Source organism: Ranitomeya imitator, chromosome 2 (assembly GCF_032444005.1).
Source record: "Ranitomeya imitator isolate aRanImi1 chromosome 2, aRanImi1.pri, whole genome shotgun sequence".
Classification (NCBI taxonomy): domain Eukaryota; kingdom Metazoa; phylum Chordata; class Amphibia; order Anura; family Dendrobatidae; genus Ranitomeya; species Ranitomeya imitator.
Window position 1 is genome coordinate 639,926,945 of NC_091283.1, and position 24,063 is coordinate 639,951,007.

The window sequence follows — 24,063 nt, forward strand, 5'->3', positions numbered from 1 at the left end:
TGAACCCGTTCCTCCGGCTTCACTTGATGAAGGGCACACTGCCGCTCAAAGTCCTGCAGAAAGCCATCAATGTCTTCCCTCTGCCTCCCCCAACTGTCGGAAGGCATTATACTGTTTTTTTTTGTGGCTTACTGTTGAAGGTACCTGGGCGGAAGCCAGAGCTCCCCCTGCTCGCTGACTCTCCTCTCTCCGCTCTGCCATCTCCATCTTGGCCAGCTCTATTCTGGTCCGCTCGGCCATCTTTTCCTTCAGATCAGTACGCACATCAGCCATCACCTCTCGTATGATCTCTACTGCAGGGTTTGGGCCATAGAACGCCAGTCTGTTCTTTACCTCCGTCTGGAATTCAGTCTCCTCCACGTTCACATTGGGGGGCGCTGCACTGTCGTGTTCCATGATGGCTGCTATCAAATCCGCTTTTGTTTTGTTGCTGGCGATTAACCCTCGGGCTTCCACCAGATCTTTTAATGTAGTCGTCTTCCATTCATTCCTTTCCTCCTGTAGGAGGGGTATCAGATCCTGGAACGTTCCAGAGTTATAACCTCATAAAGGGAAAGTGGTCAGAATTGCAAAAATTGGACTGGTCATTAACGTGCAAACCACCCTTGGGGGTAAAGGGGTTAAGAAGCGTTAAAAGTATGAGACATGTAGCTCAAGAGAGCAGACTCTCAGCTATTACATCTCACACTGATAACACCCCCTTTAATTTAAAATAAGCTCTGGAGGCAGATTTTAGAGAGATCTATATCCAATACATAGAGCTAAACAGCTCAATTACAGATATCAAGGTATTATTCTATTTATGAGACCTGTGTGTACATATAGACAGCTTAGGAGGCTTGATCCTACTGACAAGATTTCTTTTAAAATGCTGCCTCCTTCCACTTTGTATTACTATTACAAGTGCCAGTCAAATCAATCAAAGGATAAAATAATACTGTATTTGAAAAGATTTAACAGCAAGTGAGAAACACAAACTATTAAACTTACAGAAGTAAATTTATAAGTACATTAAACAAAACTCAAACTCTTTGGGCAATCAATACCATGGTGCTATCTGTCACCAATAGATTAGCAAATATATTTTCGTATGCTTTATTTTACCCGTTTAAGGTAATAAAACATACCCATAAAAACAATTAATGGAAATAATTCAGACTAAGAATGGAGGACTTAAAAGGGCTGTGGAAGACCTTCTTTCAATTTAGACCATTAACAGAAGGAGTCGGCAAATGTTCGCAAGTAGGAAGATCACATATAGGCAGTCACATGACAAGTGGTGGGAGGGTATTAAACAGCGGAATGTTAACACTGGGTACATTTTACTGTTAGGATTTCCTGCTGAATTATATACAGTTGAGTGAAAAACTGTTTGCCCACGGATTTCCTATTTTTTTGCATGTTTGTCACACTTAAATGTTTCTGATCACCAAATTTAAATATTAGACAAATATAGCACAAGTAAACACAAAATGCAGTTTTTAAATGAAGGTCTTTATTATTATGTGAAAAAGAAATCTCAACCTACAGAGTGCTGTGTGAAAAAGTGATTGCCCCTAAACCAAATAACTGGTTCGTCCAGCCTTAGCAGCAACAACTGCAATCAAGCGTTTGTGATATCTGGCAATGAGTCTTTTACAATGCTCTGGAGGATTTTTGGACCACTCATCTTTGCAGAATTGTTGTAATTCAGCAACATTGTAGGTTTTCCAAGCAAGAACCTTTTACGGTCATGCCACAGCATCTCAATCGGGTTAAGGTCAGGACTGGGACTAGGCCACTCCAAAGTCTTAATTTTGTTTTTCTTAAGCCTTTCAGAAGTGGACTTACTGGTGTGTTTTGGATCACTGTCCTGCTGCATAACCCAAGTGTGTTTCAGCTTGAGGTCATGAACAGATGGTCAGACATTCTGCTTCAGGATTTTTTGGTACAAGGCAGAATTCATGTTTCCACTTAACACAGCAAGTGTTCCAGGTCCTGAAGCAGCAAAACAGCCCCAGACCATCACAGTACAAACCACACTTTACTGTTAGTATGATGTTTCTTTTCTGAAATGCTGTCTGACTTCTATGCAGGGTTGTGGAGTCGTGGAGTTGGAGCCCATTTTGGTGGAGTCGCAGTCGGTGTCATGGAAATTGAGGAGTCCGAGTCGGAGGTTTGGCTTACCGACTCCACAGCCCTGCTTCTTTGTCAGATATAATGGGACTTACATCTTCCAAAAAGTTAAACTTTTGTCTAGTCAGTCCACAAAGTATTCTTCCAAAAGTCTTAGGGAACATCAAGAAATTTTCTGGCAAAACTGAGACGAGCCTTAATGTCCTTATTGCTCAGCAGAGGTTTTCGTTTTGGAGCTCTGCCATGCAGGCCATTTTTGCCCAGTCTCTTTCTTATGGTGGAGTCAAGTGAGGTCTGCAGTTCTTTGGATGTTGTTGTGGGGTCTTTTGTGACCTTTTGGATGAGTCGTCGCTACACTCTTGAGGTAATTTTGGTCGGCCTGCCACTCCGGAGAAGGTTCACCACTGTTCTATTTTTTTTTGCCATTTTTGGATAATGGCTTTCAATGGGGTTTACTGGAGTCCCAAAACTATAACCTTTTCCAGAGTGATAGATCTCAATTACTTTATTTCTCATTTGTTTTAGAATTTCTTTGGATCGTGGCATGATGTCTAGCTCTCAAGGATCCTTTGGTCTACTTCACTTTGTCAAGCAGGTCCAATTTAAGTGATTTGTTGATTGAGAACAACAGGTGTGACAGTAATCGGGCCTGGGTGTGGCTAGGGAATTTGAATTCAGCTTCCCAAAGATGTGATAAACCACAGTTAATTTATGTTTTAAGGCGGGGAAGAGGGGAAATCACTTTTTCACACAGGACCCTGTAAGTTTGTATTTGTTTTCCCCTTAATAATAAAGGCCTTCATTTAAAAACTGGATTTTGTGGTTACTTTTGTTATCTTTCTCAAATATTTAATTTTTTTTGGTGATCTAAAACATTTAAGTGCGACAAACATGCGAAAGAATAGGAAATCAGGAACGGAGGAAACACTTTAAATATCCAGGACATCCCCTTTAAGATTCATGGTTCCAGCTATTTGCCACTGGAAACACTATTAGATCGAAATAATCTGGTATGGACCATTACTAAGGAGATAATGCAAGGATTGTGTTCCCACTTTAAACACTAGTTTAGACTGTAGACATGGAACCACCATTTCTTTCAGTTCATGAATAAAGCAAAAAATTGGGTTTGTCTGTCTGACAAATTCTGACAAAGTATTTCATCCCAAACAGTCCTATAAGTACAGATTTCCCAAACTATTATTAAACATTAAGACACACTGAAGTCCTTAGTTATATGTAACGTTTTTAGCTCGGCTGTGAATTCTCAAGTGATTGTTTAAATTGCTCTTCTGTGTAAAGGATTTTCCACATTCCGGACATGTAAACGGCTTCTCTCCTGTGTGGATTCTCTGATGCTCTAATAAATGAGATTTATTGCTGAAGAACTTCCCACAATCAGTACAGGGGTAGGGTTTCTCGCCAGTGTGAGTCCGACGATGTGTTACGAGGTGTGATGTACTGGTGAACCTTTTTCCGCACTCTGGACAGGAATATGGCCGTTCTCCAGTGTGAATTCTCTGGTGTTTGATAAGGTTAGACTTGTTTGTGAAACATTTGCCACACAATGAACAAGGGAACGGCTTCTCACCAGTGTGAATGATCTTATGTTTGACAAGGTCAGAGCTGCTGGTAAAACATTTGCCACACTCGATACAGGAGTATGGTTTTTCTCCTGTATGGATTCTTTGGTGGGCCACAAGATTTGAGTTAGTTGTAAAAAACTTTCCACATGTTGAGCAAGCAAATGGCTTCTCCCGAATCTGTATCCTTTGGTGCTTGTTACAAGTGAAGCATTTCTCGCATTCTGAGAAGCTGTGCGTTAATTCTGCGTCTTCAAGGAATTGATGGTAAGACGTTGAGGCCACTTTCACAGCTTTTTTTTCTTGTCCTGTATACATGACTGTCGTCTTCTTTTCACCTGATCTTTTGCAGATGGAAGCGTACTCTCTAGGAGTACAGACATCTGTGTCCGTAAGATTTTCTTCATCATATGATTCATCTTCCTCTTTAATATAGGTGATTATATAGTCTATGTGAGAACCGTCTGTAGGTGTAGAATCATCTGTGAGAATTCCTTTCTTATCCGATATTAACTCTTCTTTTATACCAGTGGTTATGTACTGTGTCTGATCTGCTGGCACTGAAATGTTCAAGGGGCTTCTATCCTCATTGGGCTCCAGTTGCAAATTCTTTGGGCAAACTCTCTGGGTCTCTTTCTGTGAAAATGTCTTCCTGTAACTGACCTCGGCTTCCTCTTTCCTCGCACGGTGGCATTTCCCTTTACCTGTAAGAAATGAAAACACACATAAGGTTAACATTAAAGGTACCTTCACAGTGAGCAACTTTAGAACGATAAAGATAGCGATCCGTGACGTTGCAGCGTCCTGGATAGCGATATCGTTGTGTTTGACACGCAGCAGTGATCAGGATCCTGCTGTGACATCGCTGGTCGGAGCTAGAAGGCCAGAACTTTATTGTGTTCACTTGTAACCAGGGTAAACATCGGGGTACTAAGCGCAGGGCCGCGCTTAGTAACCCGATATTTACCCTGGTTACCATTGTAAATGTAAAAAAAAAACACTACATACTTACATTCCGGTGTTTTTCGCATGCCCCGGCGTCAGCTTCCCTGCACTGTGTCAGCGCCGGCCGGCCGTAAAGCAGAGCACAGCGGTGACGTCACCGCTCTGCTTTGCGGCCGGCGTTTACACAGTGCAGGGAAGCTGACGCTGGGGGACGTGACAGACACCGGAATGTAAGTATGTAGTGTTTTTTTTTTTACATTTACAATGGTAACCAGGGTAAATATCGGGTTACTAAGCGCGGCCCTGCGCTTAGTAACCCGATGTTTACCCTGGTTACCCGAGGACTTCGGCATCGTTGGTCACTGGAGAGCTGTCTGTGTGACAGCTCTCCAGCGACCACACAACGTCTAAACAGCGATGCTGCAGCGATCGGCATCGTTGTCTATATCGCTGCTGCGTCGCTTAATGTGACGGTACCTTTAAAGTTTACCTGGTAAGACACAGAGTTAGCAGGGATATCTACCATTGTCCTTATGTTGTGAACGTGGGTAGTCGAAGTATCCACCATAAGGAAAGAACCCATGGCTGTACACCAAAATCTATTTCCTTGCATGTCCTTCAACACTGACTGCACTAACAATGTAATATCTAGAAGTACCACCCCAACCCAAAAGCACCTCACTCATAAACAGGGCAGAGGAGATAATGCAGTCTCACCAAATAATTTGAGGCAAGGGGAATATTCCTGATGTCTATGTTCTTCCAAATGTTCCTGCTGAGTAGTTGGGTCACCAGACACGTCTCGAGTCAGCAGTTGAATAATCTTGTTGGTGAGTTCCAGAATCTTCTTTTCATGTAGGAACGAATGAGGCAAAGTGATCGTAAATGGGTTCTGTAAGACGCTGCTGAATCCTGCTGAGATTTGGTCATTTCCTTTCCTCCTCACAATAATATAGTCCTACAGAAAAGGAAATATTGCATGCTGAAGCAGAAGATCGTTAACATCAGAGATAGCTTTTGCCTATAGCCCCTCTTCATAACTACTCAGCCCTCCTCCTACAAAACCAGCTTCTCCACCATTACAGAAGATCAACTTTCCTCTCTACTCTCAAGATCACATCTCACCACCTGTGCACTCGACCTGATCCTGTCCCACCTCATCCCAAACTTTACCAGTCTTTATCCCAACCCTAACCCATCTCTTCATCCATCACTAACAACTGGCATTTTCCCTTCATGGTTCAATTATGCCTCTATCACAGCCATCCTCAAAAAACCCTCCCTTGACCATCCTCTCTGTCTAGCTATCACCCCATGTCACTTCTCCTCTACGCCTCAAAACTACTGCAGCAACATGTCCATCCTGAACTGTCCTCCCACCTCTCTTCCTGCTCCCTCTTTGACCGCTTACAATCTGACTTCCGACCGTATCATTCAACCGAAACTGCACTTACTAAAATTACCAATCACCTACTAACTGCCAAATCAAAGTGACACTACTCTGTCCTCCTGGATCTGCCATGTGCTTTTGACAGTCGACCATTCCCTCTTACTACAGATTCTCTCATCTCCTGGCATCACATCACAGATTTGGCCCTATCTGGGATCTCTTCATACCTAACAGACTGGACATTCCATGTCTCCTACTCACTCACCACCTCCTCATCTCGTCCACTATCTGTCGGTGTCCCTCAAGGTACAGTCCTATGACCCCTGATCTTCTCAATTTACACTTTCGGCCTGGGACATCTCATAGAGTCCCACAGCTTTCAGTATCATCTCTATACTGATGACATACAGATCTACCTCTCTGGACCCGATATCACCTCTTTATTAACCATAATCCCACAATGTCTGTCTTCTATTTCATCCTTCTCTGCTCGATTTCTAAAACTAACATGGACAAAACAGAATTCATTATCTTTCCCCCAACTCACCCAATCTCCCCAACAGACCTATCCATTAACATAAATGGCTGCTCATTCTCCCCAGTCTCGCAAGGTTGCTGCCTTGGGGTAACTCTGGACTTTAAACTTCCTGCCAACTCCAACTCAAAAATATTTCCCGGATCCGTACATTCCTTAATCAAGAATCTACAAGAACACTAGCACATGCCCTCATCATCAACTCGCGCCTCGACTATTGCAACCTCCATTCTAACACTCTTGCATACTTCCAATCTATCCAAAACTCTGCTGCCTGACTAATCCACCTGTCCCCTTGCTATTCCCCAGCCTCTCCTCTCTCTCAATCCCTTCACTGGTTTCCCATTGCCCAGAGACTCCAGTTAAAAACAATAACCATGGCGTACAAAGGCATCCACAGCTTGTCTCCTCCATACATCTGTGACCTAGTCTCCTAGTACTTACCTGCATGCAACCTCCGATCTTCAGAAGATCTCCTTCTCTAATCCCCTTTTATCTCCTCTTCCTACAATTACATACAAGATTTCCCCATGCATCCCCCCTACTCTGGAACTCTCTACACCAACATATCAGACTCTCTCCTACCATGGAAACCTTCAAAAGGAACCTTTTCCTACAAGCTGCAGTAACCATTGTTCCACCATACCGCTGCACGACCAGCACTACCCTCACCTACTGTATCCTCACCCATCCCATGTAGATTGTGAGCCCTCACGGGCAGCGTTCTCTCTCCTCCTGTACCAGTTGGTGAAGATTATTGTACTTGTTTTTTATTATGAATACCCCTTTTCACATGTAAAGCGCCATTAAATAAATGGTGTTATAATAAGAAAGAATAATAAACATTAAGGAGCCATAATATGCCCATGTATTCCAATGCATCATAAGAATCCTCACCTCACCAGTGACGGTGTAGATGATTTCCAGGGTCAATCTAAGAATGCTTCCATAAATCCAGTCCATGTCCTCCTCCAGCATCACTGAGCCCACTGGGTTCCTCGCCAATGATTCCCTTTCTTCTGTTTCCACATCAGCGGACATTACGTTGATTCATCTAAACTATTATTCTGCAAAAAAAAAAAAGTTTTGTTCAGAAGACTCCAGTCTCCTTTACCAACATGTAGATAAGGATGGGGCTGCATGGAGGCATAAAATGCATAACCAAATACTGTGCAACTTGTCTATGTTTTGCGACTATTTTCATCTCTCATTTTGCTGTAAGCAAAATAGCCAAGCGCAGACAAGTTGCATGTTGTGTGCGATTTACATTGAATTCTATAGCAAGTGTGTCATATGCGACTTGCGACCAGCGACAGAAAATCCAATACATTTGGAAATATATGTGACTCTGTCGCAACATGTCACAATAGGAAATGATTACATTCAATGTTGCAATGTGTCACTGTTATTTTAGTGCTGCGCAACATATCGCCGTTTATTCTGGCAACTGGCACAGAGGCAATAAGACAATGTCTAAATAATATCCGCAGTTACTGGGCGCCACCTGTAGTGGAGTTCTATGTGATAACAGTGCCCGGGAATTATAATCCGAGAAAGTATTAAATATTGATGTCCCCAACAGGCACTGGAACAGCAGAGAAAACCGAAAAAGAAGATGTGTGCCAGGACAAAACAAATGGTACAAGTTACTAAAATGTAATAAACTTTATTAGGTACAAGTCGTAAGAGTAATAAATACAGAAAATTCCAGCAATGGAGACAAGGACGAAAACTGGTGGGCAAGCGACAGTGGGGAACCCAGGAATAAAAAGTATAGATCACATATTATAGGTTGAATATAAATTAAAGGGGTTGTCCACTACTTTCAATTAACCCCCCAATGTACCCCCCCGGGGCCCCTAATGAATTGTGCAATTACCTTCCGTTGCCGTTTTCGCCTGTGAGCGGCGCTATTCTGGCTGCTGAGTCCGGGTCACGTGACCCCCAGGCTGCAGCCGCCGCTCATTTCCGCCGACGTCACGTCAATTTCCAGACTCTGGAAATTGACGTGACGTCAGCAGCAGGCGTGACCAACACCCACAGTCAGCAGTCACTCAGCAAGAGTGACTGGGCTGTGGGCGGTGCTGGGGGCTGCCTGCGGGGCTGTGCTGGGGGCGGGCGGGGCTGTGCTGCGGTCGCCAGGGGTTTGCGTGCCGGCGCCGGTGTTTGCGGACCGGCGCCGGTGTCTGCGTGCCGGCGCCGGTATGTGCGTGCCGGCTCTGGGGTCCGCTGCGGGGGGTGGTTGTGTATGTGTGTGCAGGCATCGTCCGATGGGACTACAAGTCCCATCGGGCTCTGCCTGCTACACTGACTGTGAGTGACACATTAGCCAATGATGGGACAGTAGTAGTCCCATCATCCGGCTAATGTGTTGAATGTAAAAAAAAAAAAAAAAAAAACACATACACAGTACATACATACAACACACACCATGTGACATGTGACATCATGCAACACATGCACCATGAGACATGCACCATGCGACGACATGCAACATGCAACATGTGACGACATGCAACATGCGACGACATGCAACATGCGACGACATGCACCATGCGACGACATGCACCATGCAACGACATGCACCATGCGACGACAGGAGACATGCACCATGCGACGACATGCGACATGCACCATGCAACGACATGCACCATGCGGCGACATGCACCATGCAATATGCTACATGCAACATGCACCATGCGACGACATGCACCATGCGACGACATGCGACATGCACCATGCGACGACATGCACCATGCGACATGTGACATGCACCTTGCGACGACATGCACCATGCGACGGCATGCACCATGCGACGGCATGCGAGATGCACCATGCGTCATGCTACATGCACCATGCGCCGACATGCACCATGCGCCGACATGCACCATGCGACGACATGCACCATGCGACGACATGCACCATGCGACATGCACCATGCGACGGCATGCGAGATGCACCATGCGACGACAGGCGACATGCACCATGCAACGGCATGCGAGATGCACCATGCGACGACATGCACCATGTGGCGCCATGCACCATGCGACGACATGCGACATGCAACATGCACCATGCGACGACATGCACCATGCGACGACATGCGACATACAGTACATACATACATACTACAGACATACAGTACATATAACAGAGTACATACCATCACTTGTCACTTTGTTCCCCGAAGCCATTGTCACCTGTAAAAAATATTAAAATAATAAACAAACACTATACTCCCTGTCCGCAGAAATCCAATTAAAACGAGTGTCCCAGAACGATCTCCCATGGAGAGCAGGAGCATCAGCTGATGCAACCGCTCTCCAGGGGCTCCAGGAACACAATGATGGAAGGTATCCTTCCATCATGTATTCCTCACAAGGTAGTCCTACGCCCCTGTGGGAAAATAGTCCCTAGTCTCACTATTGGCATTGCTGGGTGAGACATTTTCCCACGCAGCAAATGCCATAAAGTGAGACCAGTCAATTAGAGTATCCTCAGTGATACACTGCAGGAGCCATTGTCTCCTGTCAGTGTGTCACTGAGGGTCCTATAGAGCAGTGATATCACCCGATATCACTGTTCTATAGGGGAGATCGTCGTGGGACACTCGACATTAATTGGACTACGGCGGAAAGGTAGTATACGGTTTATTATTTTACTTTTTTTTGCAGGCGCTGAAGTATGGTTAAATGAAGAATGTTAAAATACTTTTTTCCAAATGTGTGCGTTTTATTAACTTTTTCTTACTATTGGATTAATAATGGATTAATCCGTTATTAACCCGGCTTAATGTCACCTTACAATAGCAAGGTCACATTAACCCCTTATTACCCCATAACCCACCGCTACTCAGGAGTGGGAAGAGAGGGGCTAAGTGCCGGAATGCCATTTCTGGGGCGGCTACGGACTGGTATTTGTAGCCGGGGGAGGGGCAATATCCATGGCACCTCTCTAGGCTATGAATATCAGCCCGCAACTGTCTGTGTAGCCTTTCTAACTATAAAATATAGGGGGACCCCAAGTCATTTTTTTTTTTTGGGGGGGGGGGCCATCCGTCACGATCTGTCGCTAATACAAGTCTATGGGTAAAACGCATCCAGCGAGCACATTTGCAGGATCCGTTTTTTTGCACCGCATCCTTTTTTTCCACCAGATCTGTTTTTTTTCAACCGAATCCGTTTTTTTCCACCGGCTGTTTTTTTTCCGCCAGATCTGTTTTTTCTCATAGAGTTGTATTAGCGCCGGATTGCGCCTGATGGCCACACGTTTAATCCGTTTTGCAGGATCCGTCAAAAAAGCTGTTTCCGCCAGACGGAAAACACATACAGAGGATCGGTTTTTCGGTACGTCGAAAAAATGCACAGCGATTGATCTAGCAAAAAACGGATGAAACGTGTGGCCATCAAGCACACTCCGGCGCTAATACAACTCTATGAGAAAAAAACGGATCTGGCGGAAAAAAAACAATCAGGTGGAAAAAAAAACTGATACTGCGGAAAAAGAGATCAGGCGAAAAAAAACGGATCCTGCAAATGTGCTCGCAGGATGCGTTTTGTATCCATAGACTTGTATTAGCGACGGATCGCGACGGATGGCCAGACTTTGAAAACGGGAAAAAAACGCAAAAAAAAAAAAAATGTGGATTTCGTGCAGAAAATTTCCGGTTTTCTTCCGGAAATTTCTGCAAGAAATCCGGACGTGTGCACATACCCTGAGAAGACGTGCTTTTCTGAGCTCCTCCGCAGTTTCCCAACAAAACAATGACATCATGGGCAAAACAACCAAGACAACCAGATCAAAGTACACCACAAAGATCCACATCCCTCCACGCTGACATGGATGCATACGTCACCCATTCTGGCAGACAAATGCTGAGGTCCCTGCAGCTGATTCATAACGGGAGAGGGATCCGGAGTCCCCAAATTGAGCATCCAACAACAAAGGCAGAGGAAGTAGCACGGCAAGTATTTGTGGCCCAACAGATGAACAGGAGTCCTCCACTGAGTCCCTCCTGTAGCCAGGATAAAAAAGAAGCCGTATGGGAAGAATTGTCAGAGGAGACAGCGACAATACAAGAGGGCTGCCGCCCTCTTCAGCCTGCAGTGTTGGCGCAACTGTCTAACGCAAAGCACCCTGACTTCCCCCTCACATTCCTGTGATATCCTCCATGATATCAAATGTGTTGCAATAGACAGAAGACCAGAACAGAGGGAATTCTTGCACAGGACAGGGCAGCAGGGAAAACTCCCGTCTTACTTCAGCTCTTTTCTGACCCCAATTATTATGGAGGCTCGCAGACACCATGACGCTCCAAGTTGAAAGTGAGATCCCTCAATGCACCAGTGACTGGAACCACTCAACTTAATTCACCTGTCACACCTCTCCCCCATCAGTCCCCTGACAATCACAGAGGTAAAATGGGCTTATCTTTTCCTGAAGAAACACAGGAACTGACATGGACTGCATCTCATCTAGGGGCTCAATCTAGGTCGTCCACAGGCTCATCGTGGGCTGAATCCCACCCACATGTTCCCACCAGGCCTGCATGGGCCGTGGAAACACCCTATAATGAAGATAAGGTAGCCATCCCAAATACCTCTCAACCCATTTTTGCTATAGATGCTAGACAAGGGCTGCCTTTGGTACATAGACCTAAAATTAACTATAAGATTATCCTGCAGGGTCAGAACGGAAAGGGGATCCTTTCCTAATTACTCATTCACTGAGGATGATAGACCAGCATCCTTGGCAGACTTAAGGGCACTATTACAAACGATACTCACCAAAAGTAATATATCAGCCCTGGCTCACCAAGTGGCTACACAGTGGAATCAAGAATTTGCTCAATTTCAATTTGATCTTTCCACACTAGCCACCAGAGTAGACGAATTATCCAAAACACAAGAGTCTGACACTTTTACCTTACCAATCCTGCAAGATACAGTTCGAGGACATTCTGCGCTACTGTACTCTGTTCAGCAAAATCTGGACAACCTAGAGAATAGGAACAAAAGGAACAACCTCTGAATACAAAGTCTGCCTGAGTAAATCAATACAACAGACATACCCCTTCATCCTCCTGTCTATTTTCAATAACCTTCTTGGTTGCCCACTCGGGGCTCCAAAAGAAATTGATAGAGCGCACACAGTCCTTCGCCCTCCTGATCCAGATGACCCTTGTCCTAAAGACACAATTTGCCACTTTCACTTCTTCCCAATGAAGGAGTCCATTGTTCAAGCGGGCCGGAAAAAAAACAAAAACTGTCATACACAGCAACAAACGTATGCAGATTATGCCAGATCAATCCCGTCACACCTTGGCGCAATGATCAGCACTTAAACCTCTACTGGACATCTTATGGGATAAAGGGATTCCTTAACCATACGAAAATGTTCTCAGTCATTGGGATTACAATCCCGGGAGGATTTGCCAGCATTCCTAGTCAGTCTGGACCTTCCAAATATCATCTGACTCTGAATCCATCTGGACCCATAAGTCAACCAAGCAATCACTCCACTCCTTCTGCATCTGCTACAGGAGCGGGTCTTTCTCCGGGAGAAGGTCGCCAGGAGGGCAGGAGGCGTTTCCATGCTAAGGCCGTGTGCCCACGTTCTGGATTTTTAGCATTTATTTAGCGTTTTTCCGCCGCAAAAATGCTTAAAAAACGCTTACATTAAGCATCCCATTATTTGAATTCATTACGCAATTTTTTTGTGTCCATCCTGCGTTTTTTTCAGCAAAAAAAGGCATTGTGGAAAAAAACGCACCATGTTCATTACTTTTGCGGAAAATCTGTGAATTTGCCACTATATAATATTGTATTGGGACGCTCCAGAAAAAAAGCGCAAAAAAAAAAACGCGTGAAAAAAATGCGAGCGGATTTCCTGCGAAAGGAGTCCGGTTTTGTTCAGGAAAATTCTGCGAACATTCTGCAACGTGGTTGTCTATGATTATTCTGCTGCCAAGCGAGTGTTCCCCCCAAGACACGAAGTGGGTGAAACACTACAGTAGTAACTGTATGTCATGAACCACAGGGGGGGATATTTTTGTTTATCCCACCGCTGCCACCAGTATGTCATGAACCGGGCTTGTTTGGTCGCCCCCAGTTCTTTTCTGAAGGGGATTAATTTATATCCCACTTTCCAGTTCCGGTTTGGAACTTGCAGCTCTCTGGCGCCCCCTTACCCTCAGGTCAGACAGGGAACTGCACCTAGGATAATTAGTCACCAGAAAGGCTGCCTTGCTATGTACTGGCTAATGGGCACACTGCAGCAAGGGCAATATAACTACTCCCGCTCAGGTGGGAAAAATAATTATCAATGCCGTCCGTCGCTGCCAGTTTCCCCCAAAAGCTCAGGACACTTCTGCTGCCACCAGCTCCTATTTCTTCTATATATATAATCGTCTAAGGGGCACTTCCATCTGTTTGTCTGTCTGTCACGGAAATCACACGTTGCGACCAATCAGTGATGGGCACAGTCCGGCTGCGAATTCACCCCTTCCTACTCTGTCAGTGCCCCCTCCAGTCAGTGCTCACACAGGGGTAATGGCTGCGTTACACAGGGGTAATGGCTGCGTTACACCGCGTTATGCCGCAGTGTAACGCAGTCCGTTAACGCTGCTATTAACCCTGTGTGACCAACTTTTTACTATTGATGCTGCCTATGCAGCATCAATAGTAAAAAGATCTAATGTTAAAAATAATAAACAAAATAAAAAATCACTATATTCTCACCTTCCGTTGCCTTTCCTGCTGCTCCTCGCGACGCTCCGGTCCATGCATTGCGGTCTCGCGAGATGATGACCCAAAAAGTTTTTACCTGCTTTGTTGTGAGAGGACAGGGCCAGTTCTGAATTGCCTCTACTTTGTTTATTTGGGGTTTGAGGACTCCTCTCCCAATGACATATCCCAAGTACCGAGCTTCCTCCAACCCTATGGAACACTTCTTTGGATTGGCTGTTAGCCCTGCTTGTCGGAGGGAATCTATCACCGCCCGTACCTTGGGTATGTGAGTTTCCCAGTCTGCACTGTACACAAGTGTCATCCAGATAAGCTGAGGCATAACAGCGATGGGGTCGGAGAAAAAATAGAATTATTCTTACCGTTAATTCGGTTTCTAGTAACCCACCACGACAGCACACCTGGAGGATGTTACCCCTTTCCTAATAGGGACAGGAAATGTCAAGAGGTTAAATAACCCCTCCCTCATCCTCCCCTCAGTGTTATTATAAAGGACCACAGGAGAATGAATGCTTCAAATTATATTTATTCTTTTCAGAACGTATATTAAGCAAAGGGAGGGATTACTCCTGCTGTTGTGGTGGGTTACTAGAAACCGAATTAACGGTAAGAATAATTCTATTTTCTCTAGTAACCCCCCACGACAGCACACCTGGAGCAGTACCCAATAGTAATTTTTAGGGAGGGACTACAGCACTAAGGACTTTTTCTCCGAAGGCTAAGTCTTCTTTTGACATCAGGTCAAGCCTGTAATGTTTGGAGAACGTATGGACTGAGGACCACGTAGCCGCTCTGCATATTTGCTCGATGGAAGCACTGGCTTTCTCGGCCCAGGAGACAGCTGTTGCTCTAGTAGAATGGGCTGTGAGCTTTTCTGGTGGTGGAAGGCCCTGAATTTGATAAGCCTCCAGGATTGCTCTTTTGATCCAATTTGCAATTGTGGATCTGGAAGTCTTCTTCCCTTTATTCTGGCCGAGAAGATGAATAAACAGATTTTGATCCTTTCTAATCTTCTCTGATGCATGAAGATAATAGAGTACCATTCTTCGAACATCCAAAGTATGGAAATGTTCCTCTTCTTCATTCTTTGGTTCTTGATAGAATGATGGAAGAATTATCTTCTGCGATTAGTGGAAATCGGAGACGACCTTTGGGAGAAAGGATGGGTCTAATCGTAGGATAAGCCTGTCCTGAAGAATCTTCATGTAGGGCTCATTGATTGACAGGGCTTGTAGTTCACCCACTCTTCTGGCTGTTGTTATAGCTACCAGGAAGGTGGTTTTCCAAGCGAGTTTATCCATGGTTATGGAAGATAAGGGTTCAAATGGTGGCAGTGTAAGTCCTCTCAGGACTATATTCAGGTCCCAGGATGGAACTATATTTATGGGTCTTGGAGATATGCGGGATGCCGCCGTCATGAATCTTCTTACCCATCTATGGTTGGCTAAAGACTGGTCAAAATAAGAGCTCAAGGCTGCCACTTGTACCTTGAGGGTGCTGGGTCTGAGACCCTTCTCCAGCCCATCTTGTAGAAAATCCAGGATCTTGGCTAGGTTTGGTTTATCTGGGTTAGGTTGCTCAGGAGCACACCACGTGATGAACGTCTTCCAGATCTTTTGGTAAATAGAATTAGTAACCGTTTTGCGACTTTTTTGTAATGTTTCAATTACCCTCTTTGATAGTCCTCTAGTTCTCAGAATTGAGAATTCAGAAGCCAGGCATTTAGGTGTAGCCTCTCGGGATCTGGATGCAGTATTGGCCCCTGTAGAGAAGGTCTTTGACCGGTGGAAGTGCTATTGGCCCATCTATCTTTAGACTGATGAGGGCCCCAAACCAACCTCTTTTGGGCCAAAGTGGAGCCACTAGGATCACCTTGAGTTTTTCTGCCCTTATTTTCTGCAGGACTTTTGGTAGGACCGGCAATGGCGGGAAAGCGACCGTTTTTGTTCGGGCAAGAAAGATGTTTGTCTGTGGGAGTCTAATAAGACCCCTAAAAAGATCTTCGTTGTGGACGGAACCATATTCGATTTTTTGGGGTTTATCACCCAACCCAGGGATGACAGGATCTGGACTGTTGTTTGAAGATGTTCCTGTAGAATTGGAACCGTGGGAGCCACTACCAAGAGGTCGTCGAGGTATGGTATTATGCATATCCGTCGACTTCTGATGTACGCCATCACCTCGGACATGACCTTTGTAAAGATCCTTGGAGCTGATGATAGTCCGAATGGGAGGACATTGAACTGGAAGTGGTCTATAACTTCTCCTCTGGTGACTGCAAACCTTAGAAATTTCCGATAGGTTGGATGGACTGGGACGTGATAATATGCGTCCTGTAAGTCGATGGTTGCCATGACGAAGTCTTGCCCTATTAAGGGTACTGTCGATCTGACGGACTCCATTCTGAATCTTCTGTAGGTTACATATTGATTCAGCGGTTTCAGATTGATTATCATCCGATGGGTTCCGTTTGGTTTCCTTATCAGAAATAGGCTGGAATAATGGCCCTTGTTTCTTTCGTCTTTTGGGACTGTGGAGATCACATTGTTGATTAAGAGATCTTCTATCCCAGTTATCAGGGTGGACTGTAGCTTCGGTGTTGATAACGTTGTAGTTTTCATTCTTTTTTTGGGGATATGATGTAAACTCTATTTTCATCCCCTCTTTGACCAATCTTAAGGTCCACTGATCCACACCGATCTCTTGCCAGACTGGGAGGAAGTTCGAAATCCGACCCCCCACTATGACGGCGTCATTGCTTTCTCTCGTTTTGGGGTTGTGAAAGAAAAAGATTACTGTCTTTCCCTCCTTTCGGATAGCTCCAGCGACCTGTTTTACCCTTTCCTCTGTATTGAGGAGTATGCTCCTGCTGAGCGCGGAAGGGTCTTTTCCTAGGGTTTCTAGGTTCTGGTAAGGTCTTTTTCTTGTCTGAAGCCTTCTCCAAAAGGTCATCCAAGGCTGGTCCAAACATATACTTCCCTTTAAAAGGAATAGAACACAGCCTCATCTTGGAAGTCATATCCCCAGACCAGGATCTTAGCCAGAGTGCACGCCTTACCGAGTTTGACAGTGCGGATGATCTCGCCGTCACTCTCACGGATTCTGCGGAAGCATCTGCTAAAAAGCCTGTTGCTTTCTGGAAGATAGGCAAGGAGGCTAGAATATCTTCTCTCGGGGTACCTGAGGACAAGTGCTCCTCTAGCTGCCCCAGCCAGCGATGCATCGATCTAGCCACGCAGGTGGATACTGAATTGATGTTCAGTAAAGACGCTGACGTTTCCCACGACTTCCTTAGTAGTCCGTCCATTTTACGTTCCAGAGGGTCTCTCAGTTGGGAGGCATCCTCGAATGGTAGCGTGGTCTTTTTGGCTACTCTGGCAATCTGGACGTCCACTTTTGGAACTTCAGACCAGCATGACGCTGTCTCAGCATCCACAGGAAATCTGTCTTTGATTTCTGCTGGAGTAGTCAGCTTCTTTTCTGGGGATTCCCACTCGTCCAGAACTAAATCCCGGATGTTTTGGTGAATAGGAAACACCTGACGCTTCCTAGAACGAAGTCCTCCAAACATCTCTTCTTGCACTGACTGGGCCGTCTTCTCTTCCTCAACCTCCATAGTTTTCCTTACAGCCGTAAGGAGTTCTTCTATATCAGATGAAGAGAAGTAGTATCTCTCTTGCTGGACAGTTTCAGAGTCCAGGGATAATTCACCCTCCTCTGAGGGTTCGTCCGACGTCTCTCCTTGAGAGTCCTCCTGCTCTTCCTCCTGTGGATTAAGTTTCCTTTTCTTAGCCTCAGGAGGGGCACTAGGAGATGGTGTAGGCTGGGAAAGAGTGGCCAGAGATGTTTTAATCTCCTGCTGGATTAAGGTTTTAATCTCTTCTATCAGGGATGGCTGTTCCTCTCTGATTATTTTGTCTGTGCATTCTTTGCACAATGATTTCTTGTATGAAGAGGACAGCTTCTTCATACAAACTGCGCATTTGCGGGTAGTTTTTGTTTTACTTCCTGATGTGGGTTCCTTGTCCCCCTAAAAAGGAAGGGGAGAAGGAATCATAAGACTACAACCCACATCAGGGAATGGACACCCTGGGCCAGATTACTTACTGGGGCCGGGATGGTGCTGGGATCTGCAAGAGCAGAGCGCGAGGCAGACGTCTCCATGATTTCACCACACTGTGGTCTTACCTGAGACGTCTTCTTGTCCGGGGCTCTTAAATAGGCGACCAGACACAGCACCTGTCCTCCTGTGAGAGGACCTCCTCCTCCAATGTCCGGATGTGGGGGGAGAAACCGCCGATATCCACGCTAACTGTCATGCGTTCCAGCGTGGAACGCAAAAGGAGCCTCCTGAGTACTGAAACCGGCCGGCGTCTGACGTCACTTCCTGCCGCCTGCTTCAGACCGGAAGCCCTCATCGCGCGCACAGCGCTGGAGGAGGAGAGGGGCTGGAGAGCTCAGGGAGGCCTCCAGCCGAAGAATGCCGCCCAGACCTTGCCTTATCGGTGCGGACTGGTGGCGGAACTCCCGAGTCCGGAGAGATGGGAGCAGCGCTCGGGGAAGAGAGGTAAGTCTGCTCCCCAGCTGCCCGGCATAGAATCTCTATTCCCCCCGGTGACCGCTGCCGGCACAGCACACCTGGGATGACCTCTTCATCCCTAGTAGGGACAGGAAAAAACACTGAGGGGAGGATGAGGGAGGGGTTATTTAACCTCTTGTCATTTCCTGTCCCTATTAGGAAAGGGGTAACATCCTCCAGGTGTGCTGTCGTGGGGGGTTACTAGAGAAATATCCATTAACCGTTGGGACGACGCCGGCGCGCCATACAAACCAAAGGATAATGCTTTATACTGGAACAGCTCTTAGGGGCGTTACAAGGTCGTTTTTTCCTTAGCAGCCTCTGTTAGGAGCACCTGCCGGTATCCTTTTGTGAAGTCAATGTTTGAAAAATATCGTGCCTGTCCAAACCGCACTATCAATTCATCCACCCAGGGCATGGGGTAAGCATCAAATTTTGAAACTTCATTAAGTTTTCTGAAGTCATTACAGAACCTTAGCGTCCCATCAGGCTTAGGTATTAGGACTATTGAACTGGCCCATTCACGTTGGGACTCTTCAATGACCCCTAACTGTAGCATAGTTTTCACCTCCTGCGATATGGTTTGTCGCTGGGCCTCAGGCACCCGATACGGCTTTAGTCAGATTTTGGCCTGTGGCTCAGTGACAATGTCATGTTGGATTATGGAAGTACGTCCAGGGAGCTAAGAGAAAATATCCGTATTTTGGCCAACAAACTCCCGGACCTCCTGAACCTGTTTAGGAGACAAAGTATCTGCTATTTTGACTACGGAGAAGGCTTCTCCTGACTCACCCAGAGGTAATGGAGCCTTCTCCACAGGAAATGCAGGCAGCGGACTATCCCCACCAAGGTGGTCTCTATCTTTCCACAGCAAAAGAGGGGAGAAGCCAGCGCTGCCTAAGGTTAAAACGCAATACATAAAGTGCAAATGCACATATTAATTTCTAACTGTATTTTCAAAATGAGACATTTAGCAAACAATTGATCAATTCTTTGAGCTACCCCGCCACTTCACGGCATTCTCATATTGGGGCAGTCCTACTCTACGCTTTTTATATTCGCTGTGCCATAAAGGCCTCCTAAACGAGTTAAAAGCAAGACCACATTAAATGCAAGCTGTACCTTGAGCATTACTGAATCACTCCCATGGTGCCAGAGGGGCAAGCGAGGATAAAGGTTGACCAGGTCCAGGCATAGACATTTCAGGTCCAACCTCCACACTGCCCAGCCAGCACCACAGATAAAGGGTGAGACAGGCTGAGACACAGGTGCAAAATTAAACAAAGCCTAGGGCAGAGTAGGGCTGCTGTATGTGTGTACAGCAGCCTATCAATCACAGAAAGAATGGCGCACGCAACCCGGCCGACCTTTATCCTCGCTTGCCCCTCTGGCGCCATGGGAGTGATTCAGTAATGCTCCAGGTACAGCTTGCATTTAATGTGGTCTTGCTTTTAATTCGTTTAGGAGGCCTTTATGGCTCAGCAAATATAAAAAACATAGAGTAGGACTGCCCCATTATGAGATTGCCGTGAAGTGGCGGGGTAGCTCAAAGAATTGATCAATTGTTTGCTAAATGTCTCATTTTGAAAATACAGTTAGAAATCAATATGTGCATTTGCACTTTATGTATTGTGTTTTAACCATAGGCAGTGCTGGCGTCTCCCCTCTTTTGCTTTGATATTGGTACGTGGCTGACCACCACTGTTGCCGTGCGCACCGGGTTACGTGCGCCATTCTTTCTGTGTTTCTGTGATTGATAGGCTGCTGTACACACATACAAGTGGCGGGGTAGCTCAAAGAATTGATCAATTGTTTGCTAAATGTCTCATTTTGAAAATACAGTTAGAAATCAATATGTGCATTTGCACTTTATGTATTGCGTTTTAACCATAGGCAGCGCTGGCTTCTCCCCTCTTTTGCTTCTATCTTTCCACGGTTTAAGCAAATTAATATGATAAACCTGTTCTGGCTTCCTCCATCCTGGTTGGTGTACCTTACAGTCTACCGGTCCCACCTTCTCCATAATCTCATAGGGCCCCTGCCACCTTGCAAGAAATTTGCTATCCACTGTGGGCACAACAACAACACCTGATCCCCAGGATTAAAGGTTCTTACTCGAGCCTCCCGGTTATAGACCCGACTCTGAGACCGTTATGCTGGTTCCCATACAAATGAAGACTTTATTCTAAGAGAGGATTGGCATTAAGTGAGGTCCTGGAAACGAGCATCGCCTTAACGTTGCTTCCAGGTACACATGAATTGGCCAATTTATGCGCTAAGAATTCTCAATTTTTCATATTTCTAGAGCAGTAATACAATTCAATTTTCATATTTGCATGCTATGGCGCTACAGTGTGCTGCCTTTTTTGTTTGAGTGTATATGAGTTGGTGACTCTAGGTAAGCACCTGTTCACACTTAGTTTATGCTTAGATGTGACGGTCAGTTTTTTTAAACTATGTAATAAGACTGGAGTGTAGTGCCACCTCCTGAAGGCTTCTATGTAATACATGTATGCTTGCCACCTATTGAAGGATTCTATGTAATATCAATATACTGGAGTGTAGTGGCACCTACTGAAGGCTTCTATATAGTAACTGTACACTTGAGGGTAGCACCACCTACTGAAGGGTTCTATGTAATAATAATACACTGGAGGGTAGCCTCACCTACTGAAGGGTTCTAAGCAATAACAATATACTGGAGGGTAGCGCCACCTACTGAAGGGTTCTATGTAATAACAATATACTGGAGGGCAGTGCCACCTACTGAAGGCTTCTATGTAATAACAGTATACTGGAGGGTAGCGCCACCTACTGAAGGGTTCTTTGCAATAGCAATATACTGGAGGGTATCGCCACCTACTGATGGGTTCTACGTAGTAACTGTGAGCTTGAGAGTAGCGCCACCTACTGAAGGGTTCTATGTAATAACAATATGCTGGAGGGTAGTGCCACCTACTGAAGGCTTCTATGTAATAACAGTATACTGGAGGTAGCACCACCTACTGAAGGGTTCTTTGCAATAGCAATAAACTGGAGGGTATCGCCACCTACTGAAGGGTCCTATGCAGTAGCTGTGAGCTTGAGAGTAGCGCCACCTACTGAAGGGTTCTATGTAATAACAATATGCTGGAGGGTAGTGCCACCTACTGAAGGCTTCTATGTAATAACAGTATACTGGAGGTAGCACCACCTACTGAAGGGTTCTTTGCAATAGCAATAAACTGGAGGGTATCGCCACCTACTGAAGGGTCCTATGCAGTAACTGTGAGCTTGAGAGTAGTGCCACCTACTGAAGGGTTCTATGTAATAAAAGTACACCAAAGGGTAGAGCCACCAATGGAAAGGTTCTATGTAATAAAAGGACTGGAGTGTAGCGCCACCTACTGAAGGGTTCTATGTAATAACAATATACCGGAGGTTAGCGCCACCTACTGAAGGGTTCTGTGTAGTAACTGTAGTCTGGAGGGTAGCGTCACTTACTAAAGGGGTTTACTTAAAGAGGTATTCCCATCTCCAAGATCCTATCCCAATATGTAATGGGTGTAATGATAATATTAGCAAATATCTCCAATTAGAAAAGGAGTATAGTTTTTCTGATTCTCTATGTCTCTTTCCTCATGTGCAGGACCTTAGGTATCCATGGTTATGACCACTGATGCAATGACAGCTAGTTGGTAGTGGTCGCAACCATGGATACCTAAGGTCTTGCACATGAGGAAAGAGACATAGAGAATCAGAACAACTATACTCCATTTCTAATGGGAGGTATTTGCTAATATTATTACACCTACTACCCATGGGGATAGGATCTTGGAGATGGGAATACCTCTTTATTGGTAATGTTGCTAAATTGAGGCCACAGTGTAAGGCCTCCTTCACATATACGTGTCTCTGGTACATTTGACATATGCTTTTTCCACAGATACCACACATACTAATGACCTATGGTGATCTTCACATAACCATGTTTTAACCCCCACGGAGACACGTTTGTTTTTTCCGGCAGCATGGATGACAAGGGTCAATACAAAGTCTATGGGCCGTGAAAACCACGTGCAGCACACGGATGGCGTCTGTGTTTAACATTGCACAGTATAGAAGAAGCATGTCATTCCTTAGCCGTAATACGGATGACATACGGATGGCTAATATTGATGACACCGCTGCCGGTTTTTAACATGGTTTTTTTTCACACAAATGTAAATGAGACCTAAGGGAACAGCGCCACCTGCTGGAGAGCTCTATGTAATAACAGTATAAAAAGACAGCGCCACCTGCTGGAGAGCTCTATGTAATAACAGTATAAAAAGTCAGCGCCACCTACTGGAGTGCGCTATGTAATAACAGTACACTAGAAGAATGCACCTTCAAATGTGTCACCGGTTCTCTGGAGTAAACCTCATTATGGGGATAGTCTTTGTAGGGTGCACATTTAACCCCCCTCCCAAACGGAACCTGCAGTTACCGTCATGGACTCCGCTATCTCCGGCAGCTCCTCCTCTTCCCTCGAGCGACACAGACAAGCACCGGAAGTGCCCATCCGGAAGTGGAATCTATTGAACCCAACTGTGCGTTCCACCTAACACATTGCGCTGAACTCACTGACACTTCCGGCTGGGGCTGCACTCTGGTTCTCCTCAATGGCTCCTCGGCTCTGGCTATGGGAAGGAGGGCTCCTCCGGTCACCGAAGGCTGTGGGCACTCGTTACTGGTCCGTCCCTGTTGAAAAGGAGGCAACACTCCAGTGACTGGAATTCATATTTCTCCTATTATCCAGCGATGAAATAGAGGGCGCCATAGACGCCCGTGTTATATATATATATATATATATATATACCAAGTCTCTATAAAAGGAAAAAAGGGGGGGCGGCACTGCCTTCAAAAAGAACGGTCACAAGCCAAGTGGTAAATTCACACTTCAGTGCTTAAATGGGTTAACCTTTGCTGCCACATTGCACACCTCGGGTGCTCCTCGTATATGAAACAAGTCCAACTATACAGTCCAACAAAAGAGAAATGACGAGGGCACTCACCAGTCTTCTTATAGTGCAAAAATCGCTTACTTTATTGATGTGACATCTAAAAATCCAAGGTCGGGTTACCGATGGAGCCGAAGCTCAGGTGAGCAGGAGTGAGTGGAGACGACGGCCGTTTCGCGCTGTGCTTGC

At 45.6% G+C, this 24,063-nt stretch overlaps 1 protein-coding gene across 2 annotated transcripts; it reads right to left on the minus strand.

Moving 5' to 3' along the window:
* Positions 1-938: 938 nt before the first annotated feature.
* On the minus strand, positions 939-23,399 carry LOC138665369 (oocyte zinc finger protein XlCOF7.1-like). Of its 2 annotated transcripts, XM_069752793.1 has the most exons (5): positions 23,361-23,394; positions 12,498-12,565; positions 7,466-7,635; positions 5,361-5,601; positions 939-4,402 (listed from the first exon to the last, which is right to left on the minus strand). In XM_069752793.1, exons 3-5 carry the CDS (start codon positions 7,607-7,609, stop codon positions 3,345-3,347), a joined length of 1,443 nt encoding a protein of 480 aa, XP_069608894.1. In that variant the 5' UTR covers positions 7,610-7,635; positions 12,498-12,565; positions 23,361-23,394; the 3' UTR covers positions 939-3,344. The 2 variants fall into 2 exon arrangements, with proteins under 2 accessions (XP_069608894.1, XP_069608895.1); XM_069752794.1 differs by lacking the exon at positions 12,498-12,565 and having other exon boundaries at positions 23,361-23,399.
* Positions 23,400-24,063: the final 664 nt, after the last annotated feature.